This window comes from Cherax quadricarinatus, chromosome 29, assembly GCF_038502225.1.
Source record: "Cherax quadricarinatus isolate ZL_2023a chromosome 29, ASM3850222v1, whole genome shotgun sequence".
In the NCBI taxonomy this organism is placed as follows: domain Eukaryota; kingdom Metazoa; phylum Arthropoda; class Malacostraca; order Decapoda; family Parastacidae; genus Cherax; species Cherax quadricarinatus.
The window spans coordinates 25,975,217-25,997,264 of NC_091320.1; the positions used below are offsets into that span (position 1 = coordinate 25,975,217).

The 22,048-nt window shown below is 38.8% G+C and overlaps 1 protein-coding gene across 1 annotated transcript in view; it reads right to left on the minus strand.

Moving 5' to 3' along the window:
- Positions 1-22,048, minus strand: part of Hecw (Hecw ubiquitin protein ligase) — a gene marked incomplete at its 5' end in the record, with an annotated part of 73,724 nt that overhangs the window by 46,487 nt on the left and 5,189 nt on the right. The window contains 3 exon segments of the mRNA XM_070089662.1: positions 363-561; positions 834-1,026; positions 19,208-19,573. Coding sequence (XP_069945763.1) covers positions 363-561; positions 834-1,026; positions 19,208-19,573 — 758 coding nt within the window.

Here is a 22,048-nt window from a genome sequence, read left to right on the forward strand (position 1 = left end):
CACAGTGATGACAGTTGCAGTGAAATTTTGCTTTATACATCAAGGAATTTCTTCAATTAAATGGTATAAGAGAAAAATTAAAGATGAATGCCCATAAAATCAAAAGTGATGGTATTTGACAAAATGAGACAATATTAATTATGACAGAGAAGTTTGAGTACAGTACTTTTGATGAAGATGCAAGACTTGATACTGATGACCACCTGACAAAAGGTTTAAGATAAGAAAAGTAATTTGATGGTAAACACATAGGAGGCCTGGTCTCAGACCGGGCCGCGGGGGCGTTGACCCCCGGAACTCTCTCCAGGTAAACTCCAGGTAGGAGTGATGTAAAAAATGTTGACAGTACATGTAATGTATACCTGATCTGTATTCAGTATTCTTCCTCCAGTCAGCAACGTCAATCTCAAGGGTTCCAGCAATAACCAATTCCAGTTCTCTAGCATCAAACACTCCAACCAACCGAGGATCAATAACCTCATAGAAGCCACGGACCATATTCTCCGTCTGTTCACTTACTCCTCGCTCTAAGCGCCATCTCACCATTCTCTCGAGATATTCCTGTCATAAAGATAATAAAAAATTATTTAATAATCTGATAAAAAAGAAAATGAATACACTACATTATTTATAACTGCATTATGAAAATATAAAAATCTTTGCAAAGATACTGTAACTGATTTTTTAATCATTATAAATTTACAAAGCAATATAATGCATCACAATTCAAGATCAACAAGAAAATGAAAACATGAAAAAATATATAAACCTAATCATGAGTATGGCTCAATATAATTTCCTTTAACATGCAAGTGACAATCTAGAATTACTACCTTCTTGTTTCTCTCAGTAACAGCAATATTTTTCCCTCCAGGTTTCAGATCCTTCTCAACCACATGTCCACATATCTCCTCAGTAACACAAAAGTTGAGCTCCAACATATCTGTGATGTCATTGTCTTTCACCCACAAGAGAGACTGATGAAACTCAGAATCTAGAGACTCCACATCTGATAATGAGACAGGACTGCAGGAGAAACAGAGCTGTTATTGGAGTTATCACTGATGTACTGTACACTGTTTAACATTTCTTTCACATATACTAATATAATTTTGAATCACAACTCTGATATTTTAAAGAAAAACAAACAAATTACAGTAAACCCTTTATTTGATTGACTAACTGGGAGGATAGGGTGGTCAGTAATGGCAACTGTAGTGCATAGAGAAAAGATTGTTTTGCTGTGATTGTAACAGTAATGAACAATTCTGCGATCAAAGGATTTTGTCTATTGTTTCCAAATCTACTGACCCAGCATATTCTGTTCTGTATTTCCATCCATTAAATGGAGGATTTGTTGTAGTATTTGAATAACACACAACTGAAAAACAGAAACTTATTACTTGTTTTGAATTGTGCAATAAATGCTGGTCTTTCCTTTCTCCACTGAAAATATGGATACTGACAATATTATGAATGAAAAGAAGCTCAATGCTTCAGCAAAACATTTATCAACCAGTTGGCTGCCAGATGCCACTGAGTAAGCTGTGCACAGGTCACATGAAAATTATTTCTCACTGCATGCTGACTCATTTTCAACCAGCAGATTTTTCAGTCACTTGGCAAATTTAACTGGAGGTGCAGTCCCTACAAGTGTTAGCCAGAAAATAACCATTAACCCGTTCAGGGTTGACAGGCCCTCTCCGAGACTTATTCTCAGGGTCACTCACATTTCAAAAAAAAAAAAAAAAAAAAAAAATTATTTTTTCTTATGAAAAGATAGAGAATCTTTTCCTGATCATAATGACACCAAAAGTATGAAATTTGATGGAAAACTTACGTAATTATGCTCTCACGAAGTTAGCGGTCTCGATGATGTTTACGCATTGGCGATTTTGCCCACTTTGAGCCCTATTTTCAGCCAATTCCAGTGTACTAGTCAACAAAAATCATAACTATTTCACTAGAACTCTATTTTTTCTATCGAATGAGTACAAGAAACCACCCATTTACCGATTTCAACTATCCAATACAGTGGTCAGAATTTAGCAATTTTGCCAATTTCACACAAATTTCAAAAGATGGCAATTTCCGAAGTGTCCAGAATAAACAAGAAAGACATTCCTGGCACTAAAATAACATTTCCTCTGTTCATTAGTCACGTCCCCACCCCCGTCTTACAATCTTTTGCTTTCCACTTTGAATTTTTATTCTCACAAAAAAATAGAAGATTTACTGTTATGCAGACTACTGCATTAGTGTAGAAATGGTATAAATAATATCAGCACACTTGTGAAAGAATATTAGACTCACCAGTTGACGTGTACTGGACGCCTGGCATGATTTGTTTACTTTTGAACTTCGGCAAAAATCGAACATTTCTGCTACTTTGAGCTCAATTTCAAGGTACTTTTCATTGTAAAACCAGTCAAAATCATCTCAATTTCTGTAATATGTCTTCCATTCTATAAAATGAGACCAGGAAAACTAGAATACAACAATAAATACCATACAAAAATACAGTGCAAAGTTGGCTTTAATCCAAAAACACGGTCAATGTTTTTTTTTTCTCATTACGCACTGTGTGCTGCAGGATTTTTTTTATACTGCACACACTGACCACATAGACCCATTCTTTCATATGTAGGCCTACCAGCTTTCTCTCACTAGATCTGAGGGTGCCAGAATTTAGGCGTACTAGTACGTCAAAAACCCTGGTGCGTAAGCCGTACTAGTACGGCTGAAACCCTGAAAGGGTTAATACTGCTGTAAGCTAATGTATAATTAATCTAATATTGTGTAGCGACTATAGTTTGCATATACTCATATACAAAAGGTAGTTTTTATCACACTGGCCATTTGACACTGAGGCAGGGTGACCTGAAATAAAACACATTAACAATCATTCACTCTATCACTGTCAAGCCAGAGGCACATAGATACTACAGTTCAGATGCCCTTCCAAACTGCAAATCTTGCCATCCCTCCTTTCGAGTACAGGCACTATACTTCCCACCTCCAAGTGGGAAGGTTGAATGTGTGTGGGTGTAATAAAGATAAAACAACTGAATGTGAATGTTATGAATGACAAGAAGCTCGATGTCCTAGCTCTAAGTGAAACAAGTTCAGTGCAGCAGAGGGAATGAAATTAAATTCTGTGTAACTGAGATAACTAGAACAAATGAAGAGAGTAACAGTAATGTTAAATGATCAACTACAGAAGAAGAAAGGGTATAATTTTTTTTTTATTTGTCACACTGGCCATCTCCCACAAAGGTAGGGTGATCCAAAAAAGAATAAATACTTTTACCATCACTCACTCCACTGTCCTACCGAACATGGGAGTATAAATTAAAAAAAATATGTGAATTAGAGTTTGATTATGTATTGGTGGATAAAAGTTTGATGGGTACGCTTCAGGATGTACATGTTCATAGAGGGGCAACGGATATATCGGATCATTATTTAGTGAGAGTAAAAGGTACATGGGATACAAGGAAAATGGAAGCAGCAAGTAAGAGAGAAGTGAAGGTTTAAAAACTAAAGGAGGAGGTAGTTAGGGTAAGATATAAACAACTGCTGGAGGACAGATGGGTTAGTGAGAATACAAGCAATGGGGTAGAAGATGTATGGGGTAAGTTTAAGAATATAGTGTTAGTGTGTTCAGCAGGAGTTTGTGGTTAAAGGAAAATGGGTCCGGGAGGGAAGAAGAGTGATTGGTGGAAGGATGATGTAAAGAGAGTAGTAAGAGAGAAAAAGTTAGCATATGAGAGGTTCTTACAAAGCAGAAGTGATGCAAGGAGTAGATGGAGAGAAAAAGAGAGGTTAAAAGAGTGGTGAAGCAATGTAAAAAGAGAGCAAATGAGAGAGTGGGTGAGATGTTATCAACAAATCTTGATGAAAATAAGAAAAAGTTTTGAAGTGATATTAATAAGTTGAGAAAGCCTAGGGAAAGAATGGATTTGTTAGTTAAAAATAGGAGAGGAGAGTTATTAAATGGAGAGTTAGAGGTATCAGAAATATCGAGGAAATATTTTGAGGAACTGTTAAATGTTGATGAAGATAGGGAAGCTGTGATTTAGTGTATGTATAAGGCAAGGTGGATAAAAGGTTGATGGGTAGGCTCCAGGATGTACATGTTTATAGAGGGGCAACTGACATCTCGGATCATTATTTAGTTGTAGCTACAGTTAGAGTAAGAGGTAGATGCGACAAGAGGAAAATGGCAACAACATGTAAGAGAGAGGTGAAAGTGTATAAACTAAGGGAGGAGGAAGTTAGGGTGAGATATAAGCAACTATTGGCAGAAAGGTGGGCTAGTGCAAGTATGAGTAGTGGGAAGGGGGGGGGGTGGAAGAAGGTTGGAATAGTTTTAAAAATGCAGTGTTAGAATGTGGGGCAGAAGTTTGTGGTTATAGGAGGGTGGGTGCAAGAGGAAAGAGGAGTGACTGGTGGAATGACGAAGTAAAGGGTGTAATAAAAAAGAAAAAGGTAGCTTATGAGAGGTTTTTACAAAGCAGAAGTGTTATAAGAGCAGAGTATATGGAGAGTAAAAGAAAGGTGAAGAGTGGTGAGAGATTGCAAAAGGAGAGCCGATGATAGAGTGGGAGAGGCCCTGTCAAGAAATTTTAATGAAAATAAGAAAAAAAAAAGTTAACAAGTTAAGAAAGCCTAGGGAACGAATGGATTTGTCAGTTAAAAACAGAGTAGGGGAGTTAGTAGATGGGGAGATGGAGGCATTGGGTAGATGGCAGGAATATTTTGAGAAACTTTTAAATGTTGATGAACAAAGGGAGGCAGTAATTTCATGCATTGGCCAGGGAGGTATGCCATCTTTTAGGAGTGAAGAACTTGATGTGAGTGTGGGGGAGGTACGTGAGGCATTATGTAGAATGAAAGGGGTTAAAACAGCTGGAACTGATGGGATTGTGACAGAAATGTTAAAAGCAGGGGGAGATATAGTGTTAGAGTGGTTGGTATTTTTGTTTAATTAATGTATGAAAGAGGGGAAGGTACCTAGGGATTGGCAGAGAGCATGTATAGTTCCTTTATATAAAGGGAAGGGGGACAAAAAAGATTGTAAAAATTATAGAGGAATTAGTTTACTGAATATACCAGGAAAAGTATACGGGTTATTATTATTGAAAGAATTAGAGGTATGACAAAATGTAGGATTGTGGATGAGCAAGGAGGTTTCAGAGTGGGTAGGGGATGTGTAGATCAAGTGTTTACATTGAAGCATATATGCATATACAGTAGACCATCATTTAGCACGAGTTTATTTGGCACGATTTGAGTATTGCATGAATGAAGAATTGCGACACAATTTTATGTAACACGTCGTATAATTAATTTAACACGGTTCAGTTTGTGGGAAGGAAAAAAAAATTCTCTCTCGCTCAAGCGGCCAACTTGTTGTGGAGCAGCCAGGGAGCCCTCTCGCCATCCCCTACCACTCCCCGACACCACCCCACAATCGCAGCGTTCGTAATTCCTACATGTCCAATCCAGAGTCTTTCTCTGCTACAAGTGTTTGTGAATTGTGTTATATTTTAATAACTATATCTTGTATCTGCCAAGCTATCATGACACTCAGTAGCCATACCAGTGTTGCTGAAAGTGGCAGGAAGAGGTATAAGCACTTAAGTTTTAGAATTAACAAAGAAACAAAGATATTAGACAAGAGATAACCTGTAGCAGTAATGAAGTGTTATTTTGTACACAGAAAAAGAGGTAAACATGAGTTTGTGTGATTGACTTACTGAATGACTGACTGACTTGCTGAGTGACTTGCCTGACTTACTGAATGACTTGACTGATTTAATGAGTTACTCGACTGCCTTAATGAGTTACTTGACTGACTTAATGAATGACTTGACTGACTTACTGAATGACTTGACTGACATACTGAGTGACTTCACTGACTGAGTGACTTGACTGACTTACTGAATGACTTGATTGACTTAGTGACTTGACTAACTGAATGACTTACTGAGTGACTTGACTGACTTCAGTGACTGAGTGACATGACTGACTGAATGATTTGACTAACTTGCTGAGTGACTTAGCTGACTTACTGAATGACTTACTGACTTACTAACGATTTGACTGACTTACTGAGTGACTTGACTGACTGACTGACTTGGCTGACTTACTGAATGACTTGACTGACTTACTAACGATTTGACTGACTTACTGAGTGACTTGACTAACTTACTGAGTGACTTGACTGACTTACTGAGTGACTTCACTGACTGACTTGACTGACTTACTGAGTAACTTGACTGACTTGCTGAGTGACTTGACTGACTTACTGAGTGACTTGACTGACTTACTGAGTGACTTGATTGATGTTGAGAAATGGCATTACCAGCTAAGTTTAAACAGTGAAAACTTAACTTAAAGACAACTCATCGCCTGCACAGCCGCCCCTGCAGACGAGGTCTAGAAGCTGTCGAAACCATCTCACAACGGGCTGTCAAGAATTATAATTTGTAAGATTATAAATTACCCCTAGGGGGTGTTATGTCAGCATATTTCATTCACTGATGGCTGACAAAATACATACTTGTTTGGACTCAAAAGTCCACACCTTACTGCCGACTATAGGTTGATTACAAACTCCTTGCGACTCAAGAACTGCGCAGTCCCCCGTACTACAAGAAATTCGTAACATACCTTGCTCTTGTAACATGAGCTATGGTGTTCTTCACACCTTCGACAGGTATCGGTGACTTGATAGATGCTGAAGTGTCCTTGGATGTCCACGTCTTCCATAGTCTAGGAAACGCACACTGGTACACTATGTTCCACAAGATTTGTCTTTATTGTTCACAATCTTATCACTAAAGAAGCTGATCACACTTCTCTTAAGTGTTTATTGTGTTTTATGAGATACTTTGTTCACACTAACGCACAGATCGTTCTTTGTTGGTTATCCTGGCGTCAGTGTCACTCTCAGTAGAGTCAAAAGTAATCTGAAGACGCCACAGCGCCCCATGCCATCACTCCTCTAGCACAAAGAAAAAGCTGACCTAGTACTTTTGCTTCCTTGCCACTTCCTCGATGAAGTAAAGCAGAATGTTTGATTCTTGCTGTCTTAAGCATAGACAACAATGTCCACTGTCTTTACTATGGTAACAAAGTGGGAGCAGGAGTTTCCTTAATTGTCCTGCTAAAGTAAGAGATGTACTGTCTCTTATTAAAATACACTCTGCAACACTCTGCAAGGAGCAGCGGTCACTTGACCACGTCGCATACTCGTACGGCATCTGTGATCAATTACTCACTGTAGCAGTAAACAAGACGCTTGCCCCTTCTGAGAGGGCTGGGCCCCTCAGGGCTGAAAGGGGCTGAAGGGGGCTGATACCCCCCTCCTGGAGAAAATTTCTCCACACTGGGGGGCGGCGGAGGTTCGCTGCAGGTGAACTATTCATCACTTAACATTAATTTGATTTTCTCACTCGCCACCACTGCTGCTTTTCTTTTCTGAACAACTTTAGTCTGTGTGGTTTCTGGAGAATCACTAATTTTGTTTTCAACACTGTGTAATTCTAACAGCACTAGTTTATTTATTGTCCACTTATTCACTACACCTTTGCTCAAAACATCAACTGTCCTGATGATTCCATTTGCATCAGGATATATGGTCACAATTTTTCCAAGTGGCCATTGGGACCTCGGACCATCATTGTCGATAATCACTATGTCACCAGGTCTTAAGGACTTATGATTTTCAGGAACACCAGCTCCATAGAAGTGTTCTCTCAATGAGGTGAGATAGTCTTCTTGCCAAATTTTCTCCCAACGTTCAATCACTTTATTAAGGTGTTTGAATTTACGTCTGAGTTGCTCAGGTTCGAAATAAGTAGGATCCTCTATGATTTCTTTATCATTCATGGGAGGAACAGGTTCGAGCCTTCTGCCATGGAGTAAATGAGATGGACTTAACACTTCTAAATTGTCCAGATCATCGGTAACATAAGTTAGAGGTCTGTTGTTGACTCTATTTTCTATTTCAGTCACAACTGTACAGAATTCTTCTAAGTCTATTCTTTGACGATGAAGAGTCTTCCTTAAACAACGTTTTACAATGCCGATCATTCTTTCATAAAATCCGCCGTGCCATGGAGATTTAGGAGGAATGTATCTCCAACGACACCTGCGTTGATTCAGCATCTGTTGTACTTCTGGTTGATCAAAGATCTTGCTTATATAAGCAGCACCAGCAACAAAGTTCGTTGCATTATCTGAAATCATCAGTCTGGGACATGCCCTTCTGGCTGCAAACCTTCTGAATAATTTGATAAAGGTTTCAGCAGACATGTCAGTGGCTACTTCTAGATGTACTGCTCTAGTTGTAGCACAAGTGAACAAACAGATGTACACCTTGATGGGAACTTTGTCAACTGTTTTTGTTAAAATTATTGGTCCAGTGTAATCTACACCTGTCACCTCAAATGGAATGACATGACAAACTCTTTCAGAGGGATATGGAGGTGGACCTGGATACTGACATACTCGCATATCGTAGTGACGACAAGTAATACAGTCCTTTATTTGTTTTTTCACACTTTGTCGACCTTGAGGTATCCAGTAGGATTGTCGTATATGACAAAGTGTGTCAGCTACCCCACCATGTAACACGTTACTGTGGGCATTCTGCACAATCAGTTTTGTTAGCCAATGATTCTTGGGGATCAATATTGGATGTATGGCTTCTTTAGGTAGTGAAGAATTATGAATTCTTCCTCGACATCTTATAATCTTTTCTGAATCGAGATAAAGTCCTAAAGAATTAATCATAACAGGTTTCTTTGGGGATTTATCTTGTGTTTCTAGAAATTTATATTCTGTAGAGAAAACATCTTTCTGTATTAGTTTCATCCAGTATTTAATGGGTTCAAGATATTCATAATCAGGTTTTATTCCTTTAATGAATTTATGGACAAGAGCTGTAACTCTTAGAGTTTACCCAAAGATGAGTATTTAGATCCATCAATGACTATTTCTGTTGTGTCTGCAGTATTTACACAACTTATTTCTGCTGTGTTCAAGCAGACTGTTTCTTCTGGCATAATGTGAGCTTTTTGCTGAGGCCAGTTATTTTCATTAGAGAGCCAGTTCGGTCCGTGGAGCCATAATTTATTATCCACAAATTTCTTGAAAATAAGAAAAAGTTTTGGAGTGAGATTAACAAGTTAAGAAAGCCTAGAGAACAAATGGATTTGTCAGTTAAAAATAGGAGAGGAGAGTTATTAAATGGAGAGTTAGAGGTATTGGGAAGATGGAAGGAATATTTTGAGGAATTGTTAAATGTTGATGAAGATAGGGAAGCTGTGATTTCGTGTATAGGGCAAGGAGGAATAACATCTTGTAGGAGTGAGGAAGAGCCAGTTGTGAGTGTGGGGGAAGTTCGTGAGGCAGTAGGTAAAATGAAAGGGGGTAAGGCAGCCGGGATTGATGGGATAAAGATAGAAATGTTAAAAGCAGGTGGGGATATAGTTTTGGAGTGGTTGGTGCAATTATTTAATAAATGTATGGAAGAAGGTAAGGTACCTAGGGATTGGCAGAGAGCATGCATAGTTCCTTTGTATAAAGGCAAAGGGGATAAAAGAGAGTGCAAAAATTATAGGGGGATAAGTCTGTTGACTGTACCTGGTAAAGTGTATGGTAGAGTTATAATTGAAAGAATTAAGAGTAAGACGGAGAATAGGATAGCAGATGAACAAGGAGGCTTTAGGAAAGGTAGGGGGTGTGTGGACCAGGTGTTTACAGTGAAACATATAAGTGAACAGTATTTAGATAAGGCTAAAGAGGTCTTTGTGGCATTTATGGATTTGGAAAAGGCGTATGACAGGGTGGATAGGGGGGCAATGTGGCAGATGTTGCAAGTGTATGGTGTAGGAGGTAGGTTACTGAAAGCAGTGAAGAGTTTTTACGAGGATAGTGAGGCTCAAGTTAGAGTATGTAGGAAAGAGGGAAATTTTTTCCCAGTAAAAGTAGGCCTTAGACAAGGATGTGTGATGTCACCGTGGTTGTTTAATATATTTATAGATGGGGTTGTAAGAGAAGTAAATGCGAGGGTCTTGGCAAGAGGCGTGGAGTTAAAAGATAAAGAATCACACACAAAGTGGGAGTTGTCACAGCTGCTCTTTGCTGATGACACTGTGCTCTTGGGAGATTCTGAAGAGAAGTTGCAGAGATTGGTGGATGAATTTGGTAGGGTGTGCAAAAGAAGAAAATTAAAGGTGAATACAGGAAAGAGTAAGGTTATGAGGATAACAAAAAGATTAGGTGATGAAAGATTGAATATCAGATTGGAGGGAGAGAGTATGGAGGAGGTGAACGTATTCAGATATTTGGGAGTGGACGTGTCAGCAGATGGGTCTATGAAAGATGAGGTGAATCATAGAATTGATGAGGGAAAAAGAGTGAGTGGTGCACTTAGGAGTCTGTGGAGACAAAGAACTTTGTCCTTGGAGGCAAAGAGGGGAATGTATGAGAGTATAGTTTTACCAACGCTCTTATATGGGTGTGAAGCGTGGGTGATGAATGTTGCAGCGAGGAGAAGGCTGGAGGCAGTGGAGATGTCATGTCTGAGGGCAATGTGTGGTGTGAATATAATGCAGAGAATTCGTAGTTTGGAAGTTAGGAGGAGGTGCGGGATTACCAAAACTGTTGTCCAGAGGGCTGAGGAAGGGTTGTTGAGGTGGTTCGGACATGTAGAGAGAATGGAGCGAAACAGAATGACTTCAAGAGTGTATCAGTCTGTAGTGGAAGGAAGGCGGGGTAGGGGTCGGCCTAGGAAGGGTTGGAGGGAGGGGGTAAAGGAGGTTTTGTGTGCGAGGGGCTTGGACTTCCAGCAGGCATGCGTGAGCGTGTTTGATAGGAGTGAATGGAGACAAATGGTTTTTAATACTTGACGTGCTGTTGGAGTGTGAGCAAAGTAACATTTATGAAGGGATTCAGGGAAACCGGCAGGCCGGACTTGAGTCCTGGAGATGGGAAGTACAGTGCCTGCACTCTGAAGGAGGGGTGTTAATGTTGCAGTTTAAAAACTGTAGTGTAAAGCACCCTTCTGGCAAGACAGTGATGGAGTGAATGATGGTGAAAGTTTTTCTTTTTCGGGCCACCCTGCCTTGGTGGGAATCGGCCGGTGTGATAATAATAAAAAAAATAAAAATAAAATTTCTTGAGTGGGACACCACGTGACAACAGGTCAGCTGGATTCTCTTGGGTAGAGATGTGGAGAAAGAGATAATCTCTCTGCATCTCTTTTATTTCCGCTACTCTGTTCTGTACATAGACCAACTTACTCTTATTATTTCTTAACCACTGGAGAACTGCTTCATTATCACTCCAGATCACGGTTTTTTCAACAGTGAGATGATCAAGTACTTTGTTGAGATAGACAGCTAATTTTGTACCTACATAAAGTACTGTCAGTTCCAGTTGTGGTATTGTTCTGACCTTCAAGGGTGCGACCCTGGCCTTTGAAGTAATTAGTGTACTTCCTTCAGCATTACTCATGTAAGCTACAGCGCCATAACCTCTGGTTGACGCATCACAGAACACATGTAATGTGTAATTGTTTCCCTCTTGACCTATTTGTCTGGGAAATTTAATTTGATGAAGTTGTTTAAACTCCCTGGATATTTCATCCCATGCTTGACTCATTTCTAGAGGCAAGTTCTCATCCCATCCAATTTTGAGCTTCCATGCATCTTGCATAAGCATTTTACCCTTTATGGTAATTGTGAGACGAGTCCTAGAGGATCAAAACATTGTGATACCTCTGACAGTAAACTACATTTAGTGAGTGTACTGCATGATTTATTGTTTATCTTTTTGAGACTCAAAGTATCTTCCTGTGTGTTCCAATTAAGTCCCAGCATATTGTTGCAATCAGGAATTTCAGCTTCAGCGAAATATTCTTTGATAAGTTCCCTTAATTGCTTTGAATTTGTATTCCACATCCTTAGAGGCATATTTGCTTCTTTCATCTCCTTGTTAGCTTCTCTGTATAAGGATTTCAAATCCTCCTCTTTATTCACACTACCTTGAAGATTGTCCACATAGAAACTTTTCTTTAAGATTTCTTTGAAGGGACTTTCAGATTTCTTCAAATGTGTATTCAGAGTAGCTTCTAATAAGAATGGAGAGGATGTTGCACCAAATAATATTGATTTGAAACGATAAGTTTTCACAGGACTTTGAGGATCATGTGGATTTTCAGGCCACAAGAATCGAGTATAATCTCTATCTATTTCTTGTAGTCCTACTCTTAAGAAAGCTTTGGAAATATCAGCCGTGTAGGCATATGGGTTTGTGCGAAATTTCATAAGCACGTCTCCAAGCTTCTCAGTTAGTAAGGATCCGGTCATCAGACAGTCATTAAGACTTGCTACATCTTTATTTGCACGTGCGCTGTAATTATATACAACACGTAGTGGAGTGGTTTCAGAATCTTTTCTGACTCCATGGTGGGGGAGATAATGAGCTTCTGTCTTCAACTTATCTTCGACTATTTCCTCAATGAATTTATTGTTCAACTGTTCTTGTATGATATTATCATAAACAGTCAGTAGCTCTGGATTCTTCCTGAGCTCATGTATTTGTGCTTTCATCTGTCCGAAAGCCATGCGATAATTGCTAGGCAGATGTGGTGGATTTAATTTCCATGGTAATCTAACCCAATACTGTCCATCTTTATATTCGACAGTGTCCAAATATTGGTTATAAGTCTGAGACTCTTGTGGGCTTGGTTTATTTACATCAATACCTATCGCATCTAAATCCCACAACTTATCAACTGGTTCATTCATTTCTTCCAGTAATGATAATTTTTGCTGTGGTACATGATCAGTGGTTATTCTCGTAACTAGTACATTTTCCACTGAATCAATATCAGCTTTTTTCCCACTTTGAGAGGGAATGGGACCACATATCATGTGGCCTCCTGCTGTTTTCAGCAAGTGAACATCATGTTTACTTACTATATTTTGCACAAAACAGTGATAATAATCACTTCCAATGATTAAATCAATTGGACTAATTGTGTCCGTCTGTATGTCAGGACAGGCTAACTTGACCTTAGCTGCTTTCAGTGCTGCAACTGTTTCTTTTAATCCCTGGATCTGCACAGACTTAGGCAAATCATCTACTACCACAGCTTCTACTGTCTTTTTCCTGTTTCCTAGACCAACAGTGATTCTGGCTAGGTCATATGTCTGTTTACCAGAATTGTGGAAAAAAACCAGCTATATCTAACTGTATTTTGGCATAGGGTTGTTTATTCAGTTTCTGCAACACTGTTCTTCTTATGAAGGACCTTTGTGAGCCTTGATCAAATAGTGTTAACACACTGGTTTTGTGTAATTTATTAGATAACTCAATTCGAGCTATCGGGAGAGCAGTTGCTTTAAACTTATCTCTCACATTTAATGCTGTTGCTTGTTGACTTCCTGATTCTGTGGAAGTCTTCTGCTGTTCAGCAAAAGTATTTGGGCATAATGCTGTATGATGCATACCCTTGCATTTAAAACACTTCTTCAGTGAGCATTTTCCTCCCTTGTGTTCACCTAAACACTTGATGCACCTTTTCAGCTGATGAACACGTTGTTTACGTGCCTCCATTGATGTGTATTGACTACAATACTGTGCCCAATGTGTTCCATCACAAAGTACACATTTTGGAGTATGTTTATGTATGACAGTCTGTTTACTGTTTGTTGTATTCACAGCTTGATAAATGCCTATATGGGATTTCCCATTCTGTGGTTTAGTGGGAGTAAGTATACTCTTTTTATACTGAATTGAAGGTTTATTATCCACTGGATTTGTGGATTTTTCATCTTGTCTCCTTGCTTGCATGCATGAAACTATCGTTTGTAAACCATTGCTAATTTCCTCACAAGTGAAATAGCGTTTATTGAACATAATATTTAATCGTTCAATAGTTTGTGGTGACAACTTATCTTGTACAATACCACTGATAAACCAATCACATTGTCTTAGGTCATATTTAGCACCTAGAGATCTGAGACTATTGTCTAATGTGATTCTAAATGCCTGTAAGTCTGAAAAACAATGTTTGGGTGGCTTCAAGCTTAATATTAAGACTGCATGTCTAACTCTGGCCTTGTCAGCATCAAAGTAATTGTCTGCTAAGACACGTAAGGCTATTTGATAATTGCCTTTAACCACCGGAAATGACTTAATCAGTTCATAGGGTTCTCCCTTCACAAGACATTTAAGGTAATTGAACTTAGCAATCTCATCTACGTCAGTTCGTGAATTTACTATGGATTGAAACCCACTAATGAATTCTTCATAATTATGACCTTGGAAAATAGGTAATGACAATGTAGGTAAGCTTGGTAATGGGACACCTGTTGTTGTTACAGGTGTAACAGGTGTTTGACCACTAGTTACAGTAGGTCTCTGTGACAGAGTTTTGCGGCAGATAGCCTGTACTCCTGTCCACCTTAATTGTTGATTACTAAATGTATCCAAAACATTTTTAATTTCATCCTCAGATGGATCTGATTCAAGAAAATTCTTCTCATAATGTGTATAGTCTGAATTAATTATTTCCAGACGTTGTGTTAGTAATCCAAATTTGACCTCGAGATCATCAAATTCTATGTTTGTATCTTGAGTTAATCCTATACAGACTGAAATTAGATTTTCTAATTGTGTAATCTTAGTCTGTAAAGACTGAAAATGAGTTTTCAAACAAGCCATTTTAATGGTATATTGAAAATTCCAGCACCACACTTAGAGTGTTTAAAAAACACTGTACTGCTATAGTGCTGAGTTTTTGTTATGCTTAAGTCAGCAATAATCGAGTCAGACACTACTGACCCACTAAGCTTAACCTCAGGGTCAATGACCATGAAGGGTACAGAGTACATGTGGCTGGTGTTTATGGCTTGAGTTTGCTGTGTCAGCCTGACAACGATGATTAATCGTAAATAACGTTATACACTTCATTCACTATACACTATAAATGTCACTGTATAACTGTAAATCACACGTGAATATTACTTACACATATATAAATGTCACTGTTAATATGTATTTGAAAGCTTACACTTTATATATAAGTTCCTTTAATATAACAGGTAGATCTATAAGAAACAAACTTTAACACAATCTTGTCTCTTAATTTCTGTCTATAAACATTATAAACACAATGTGTATATACACTCAGACAAACCGAACATCACTTGGGTTGTTGTCTTTGTCAGCGATTTTCGAGATTGGAGCAGTGGATGTCAGGTGCCATCCCCCGTTTTCTTGTTGGGTGAGTCACTCAGCTCCCGTTTTCTTTGGGTGAACGCCCGTTTGGGTGAGCGCCCGTTTTCTTTTGGCTGCCCATTCTCTGTGATTGAGTCTGGAGGGACTCATTTATACTGATTTATATTGTAAAACACTAGTTTTACAGCTTTTTTCGAAGGACCTTGGCTCGTAGGTTATTTGTACACTGTAGTACAACATATTTGGACCACAGTATGGCCTTTATCCGGTTCGAGCATGACCAATATGTTGAGAAATGGCATTACCAGCTAAGTTTAAACAGTGAAAACTTAACTTAAAGACAACTCATCGCCTGCACAGCTGCCCCTGCAGACGAGGTCTAGAAGCTGTCGAAACCATCTCACAACGGGCTGTCAAGAATTATAATTTGTAAGATTATAACTTACCCCTAGGGGGTGTTATGTCAGCATATTTCATTCACTGATGGCTGACAAAATACATACTTGTTTGGACTCAAAAGTCCACACCTTACTGCCGACTATAGGTTGATTACAAACTCCTTGCGACTCAAGAACTGCGCAGTCCCCCGTACTACAAGAAATTCGTAACATACCTTGCTCTTGTAATGTGAGCTATGGTGTTCTTCACACCTTCGACAGGTATCGGTGACTTGATAGAAGCTGAAGTGTCCTTGGATGTCCACGTCTTCCATAGTCTAGGAAACGCACACTGGTACACTATGTTCCACAAGATTTGTCTTTATTGTTCACAATCTTATCACTAAAGAAGCTGATCACACTTCTCTTAAGTGTTTATTGTGTTTTATGAGATACTTTGTTCACACTAACGCACAAATCGTTCTTTGTTGGTTATCCTGGCATCAGTGTCACTCTCAGTAGAGTCAAAAGTAATCTGAAGATGCCACAGCGCCCCATGACGTCACTCCCCTAGCACAAAGAAAAAGCTGACCTAGTACTTTTGCTTCCTTGCCACTTCCTCGATGAAGTAAAGCAGAATGTTTGATTCTTGCTGTCTTAAGCATAGACAACAATGTCCACTGTCTTTACTATGGTAACAAAGTGGGAGCAGGATTTTCCTTAATTGTCCTGCTAAAGTAAGAGATGTACTGTCTCTTATTAAAATACACTCTGCAACACTCTGCAAGGAGCAGCGGTCACTTGACCACGTCGCATACTCGTACGGCATCTGTGATCAATTACTCACTGTAGCAGTAAACAAGACGCTTGCCCCTTCTGAGAGGGCTGGGCCCCTCAGGGCTGAAAGGGGCTGAAGGGGGCTGATACCCCCCTCCTGGAGAAAATTTCTCCACAATTGACTTACTGAGTGATTTCACTGAGTGACTTGACTTACTGACTTAACTGACTTACTGAGTGACTTCAGTGAGTGACTTCATTGACTTACTGAATGACTTGACTGACTTACCGAGTGACTTGACTTACTGAATGACTTGACTGACTTGCTGAGTGACTTGACTTACTGAATGACTTGACTGACTTACTGAGTGACTTGACTTACTGAATGACATGACTGACTTACTGAGTGACTTGACTTACTAAATGATTTGGCTGACTTACTGAGTGACTTCAGTGACTGAGTGACTTGATTGACTTACTGAATGACTTGACTGACTGACATGACTGACTTACTGAGTGACTTGACTGACTTGCTGAGTGACTTGACTGACTTACTGAGTGACTTGACTGATTTACTGAGTGACTTGACTGACTTACTGAATGACTTGACTGATTTACTGAGTGACTTGACTGACTTACTGAGTGACTTCAGTGACTGAGTGACTTGACTGACTTACTGAATGACTTGAATGACTTACTGAGTGACTTGACTAACTTACTGAGTGACTTGACTGACTTACTGAGTGACCTGACTGACTTACTGAGTGACTTCACTGACTTACTGAATGACTTGACTGCCTTAGTGACTTGAGTGACTTACTGAATGACTTGACTGATTTACTGAGTGACTTGATTGACTTACTCAGTGACTTGACTGACTTACTGAATGACCTGGCTGATTTACTGGGTGACATGATTGATTTACTGAGTGACTTGACTGACTTACTGAGTGACTTGACTGGCTTACTGAGTGACTTACAGTTAGACACTCCAGTACAACCATCGACTTCAGTACCAGAACCTCTACCATCCACCTCAGCCCAGTAGGGCCACAGCATAACTCTCCACAATCATCCACAAACACCAGCATCCATAATTTAAGGTAAGAAATACTATTATTTCTGTTACATTTGTAGTTTTAAGCAGTAAAAACAACATAATACATCACAACAATGAACTAAAACTACATATTCACTTTTATTTTTGTAGGACGTGGAGGCCTAAAAAGTTGTTTGACTTTTTGTGGGCTCTCGGGAACGTAACCCTATTTTTCCCGTAAGTTCTTCAGTTCATCTTACAGGATTTTACCTAACACAGCATTTTCAGGAACATAACTACCATGCTAAATGAAGGTCTACTGTATGTGAACAGTATTTAGATAAAGGTAAGGAAGTTTTCACTGCATTTATGGATTTAGAAAAGGTATATAACAGAGTGGATAGGGGAGCCATGTGGCAGATGTTGCGAGTATATGTAATAGGTAGTAAGTTACTAAATGCTTGAAAGAGTTTTTATGAGGATAGTGAGGATCAGGTTAGGGTGTGTAGAAGAGAGGGAGACTACTTCCCGGTAAAAGTAGGTTTTACACAGGGATGTGTAATGTCACCATAGTTGTTTAATACATTTATAGATGGGGTTGTAAAAGAAGTAAATGTTAGGGTGTTCAGGAGAGGGGTGGGATTAAATTATAGGGAATCAAATACAAAATGGGAATTGACACAGTTACTTTTTGCTAATGATACTGTGCTTATGGGGGATTCTAAAGAAAAATTGCACAGGTTAGTGGATGAGTTTGGGAGTGTGTGTAAAGGTAGGAAGTTGAAAGTGAACATAGAAAAGAGTAAGGTGATGAGGGTATCAAATGATTTAGATAAAGAAAATTTGGATATCAAATTGGAGAGGAGGAGTATGGAAGAAGTGAATCTTTTCAGATATTTGGGAGTTGACGTGTCAGCGGATGGATTTATGAAGGATGAGGTTAATCATAGAATTGACAAAGGAAAAAATGCGAATGGTGTGTTGAGGTATATGCAGAGACAAAAAATGTTATCTATAGAGGCAAAGAAGGGAATGTATGAAAGTATAGTGGTAACAACACTCTTATATGGATGTGAAGCTTGGGTTGTAAATGCTGCAGAGAGGAGACATTTGGAGGCAGTGGAGTTCTCCTGTCTAAGAGCAATGTGTGGTGTAAACATTATGCAGAAAATTCGGAGTGTGGTAATTAGGAGAAGGTGGGGAGTTAATAAAAGTATTAGTTAGAGGGCTGAAGAGGGGTTGTTAAAGTGGTTTGGTCATTTAGAGAGAATGGATCAAAGTAGAATGACATGGAGAGTGTATAAATCTGTAGGGGAAGGAAGGCGGGGTAGGGGGTGTCCTCGCAAAGGTTGGAGGGAGGGGGTAAAGGAGGTTTTGTGGGCGAGGGGCTTGGACTTTCAGCAAGCGTGCATGAGCGTGTTAGATAGGAGTGAATGGAGATGAATGGTATTTGGAACCTGATGAGCTGTTGGAAAAGTGGAAAGTGGTTAGCCAGACTTGAATCCTGGAGGTGGGAGTACAGTTCCTGGACTCTGAAAGAAATGCTGCAGTTTAGAAAGTTATCTCAGCTCTGACTTCAGAATGCTGTAGGCAAGACAGTGATTGAATGAACGATGGTGAAAGTGTCTTCTTTTTCACCTCACCCTACCTTGATGAGAGAGGATCAATGTGTTAAAAAGTGTTCTGACTTGATTCTCAATGGTAACTTTTTAATGCAAATACTATATAAAGAACAAATACTATTTACTCACCTGCGAAGTAAACCCTTGTAGAATGGTCTGGTGAAAAAAGCATCAAGCAGATACTGATGAACAAGTGCCAAGCCCAGCACCCTCCCACAAAATCTGAACCAGTCATGGTAATTGTCCACAAAGGCAGACATTGGAGAAATTTGCACAGTGTAGGTATCATTTGCTGAGTATTCAAATAGGCCATAGTAAGGATTAAAGAGTTCTCTTGACAGAAGAAAGAAAAATTCCCGGGATGGACCACCATAATCAAGTCCTTCTTCTCCATAGAATGTGATGTATAATTTAGATTTTTGGAGATCCTTCTTACTGGCACCCATGACTTTATTAAAAGCATCTTCTAGTAAGTGATCACGACGTATGTTGAGCCTGTAAACAAAAATATGAGGACATTATTTTAAGTTATACCCAGCACAATATTTACAGTCTTGAATACAGTAAACTTGAATATAAATATATGAATAGCTGCAGCATCCAACAAGCTTGTGTGAGCATGTTAGATGAGAGTAGAAATAAGTAGCTTTCAATGCTTGATGTACTGATGGAGTGAGCAAGGTAACATTTAGCAAGGAATTCAGGAAAGCTGGTTTGCTGGACTTGAGTCCTGGAGGAGGGAAAGGGAGTGCCTGCCCTCTGAAGGAAGAGTGGGGATGTTGCAGTTTGGATGGTCATCTAGATTGTAATGTTAGCACACTTTTGGCAAGACATCAATTAAACAAATGAGTCACCCTACCTTGGTGGAAGATGGATGAAGCAAAAAAAAAAGTGTCATTTCAGAAATTTTAAAAGGAGTATAGTCTCAAAGAATCTCAAAACACTAGTCAATTAATAATTTCAATTAAATATCTATGGTCTAATTTTAATGGTGGGAATAACAAGCTTAAAAATTAAAGAAAAATACATAAATGGGGCACCCAAAATACTCATAAAAACTGATTGTCAAGTACAGTGGGCCCTCGAATTTCATCATCCCTTTTCTATATGTAATACTACTATGGTTATTCCCTATAAAATGTATTTTTTGTTAATATTTCCCATAAGAAATAATGTAAATCCAATTATTCCATTCCAGACACCAAAAATATTAACAAAAAGTACATTTTATAGATTATAACTATAGTTTTCTTCTTCTTTGTTTTAGTATTTTTTTTTTAACAAGTCAGCCGTCTCCCACTGAGGCAGGGTGACCCAAAAAGAAAGAAAATCCCCCAAAACAAAATACATTCATCATCATTCAACACTTTCACCTCACTCACACATTATCACTGTTTTTGCAGAGGTGCTCAGAATATAACAGTTCGGAAGTATATACAGTACGTATAAAGATACACAACATATCCCTCCAAACTGCCAATATCCCAAACCCCTCCTTTAAAGTGCAAGCATTGTACTTCCCATTTCCAGGACTCAAGTCCAGCTATATAAAAATAACCAGTTTCCCTGAATCCCTTCACTAAATATTGCCCTGCTCGCACTCCAACAGCTCGTCAGGTCTCAAAAACCATTTGTCTCCATTCACTCCTATCCTTATTTTTTATTAATCTTTACAGGAAAAGGGGTTACTAGCCCACTGTTCCCGGCATTTTAATTGACTTTTACAACACGCATGGCTTACGGAGGAAAGATTCTTATTCCACTTCCCCATGGATATAAAAGGAAAAGTAATAAGAACAAGAACTATTAAGATAAAATCAAACTCAGATTTTTTTTTTTTTCAACAAACCGGCCGTATCCCACCGAGGCAGGGTGGCCCTAAAAAGAAAAACAAAAGTTTATCTTTTTAAATTTAGTAATTTATACAGGAGAAGGGGTTACTAGCCCCTTGCTCCCAGCATTTTAGTCGCCTCTTACAACACACATGGCTTACGGAGGAAGAATTCTGTTCCACTTCCCCATGGAGATAAGAGGAAATAAACAAGAACAAGAACTAGAAAGAAAATAGCAGACAACTCAGATAAGTGTATAAATAAACGTATACATGTATGTGTAGTGTGACCTAAGTGTGAGTACTAGAAGTAGCAAGATATACCTGTAATCTTGCATATTTATGAGACAAACAAAAGATACCAGCAATCCTACCATCATGTACAACAATTACAGGCTCTCATTTTACACTCACTTTGCAGGACAGTAGTACCTCCCTGGGTGGTTGCTGTCTACCAACCTACTACCTATATCTTTATACATATATGCTTCTAAACTGTTGTGTTCTGGGCACCTCTGCAAAAAGTGATTATGTATGAGTGAGGTGAAAGTGCTGAATGATGATGAAATTATTTTCTTTTTGGGGATTTTCTTTGTTTATGGGTCACCCTGCCTCAGTGGGAGACAACCAACTTTAAAAAAAAAAACTATAGTTTTACATACAGAAAAGGGATGATGAAATTCGAGGGTCCACTGTATATGCTACAGTATGCAGTGTTTATGACCATTAAAGGTTACCTAAAAGATGTCTTATATCAGTTTGAAATTAAATTAACCCTTTCAGGGTCCAAGGCCAAAATCTGAAGTACAGTGGACCCCCGGTTAACGATTTTAATCCGTGCAAGAGGGGTAATTGTTATGCGAAATAATCGCTATGTGAATGAATTTTCCCCATAAGAAATAATGGAAATCAAATTAATCCGTGCAAGACACCCAAAAGTATGAAAAAAAAAATTTTACCACATGAAATATACATTTTCCCACACACAAAGAGAAGGATACATGCACAATAGTAGAGTAGTACATGCACAGTATATATTGTGCATGTACTAGTCTACTAAATGAAGAATAAATGACACTTACCTTTATTGAAGATGCAGCAATGACTGATGAGACACTGTGTCCTGGGAGTGCCTTTTC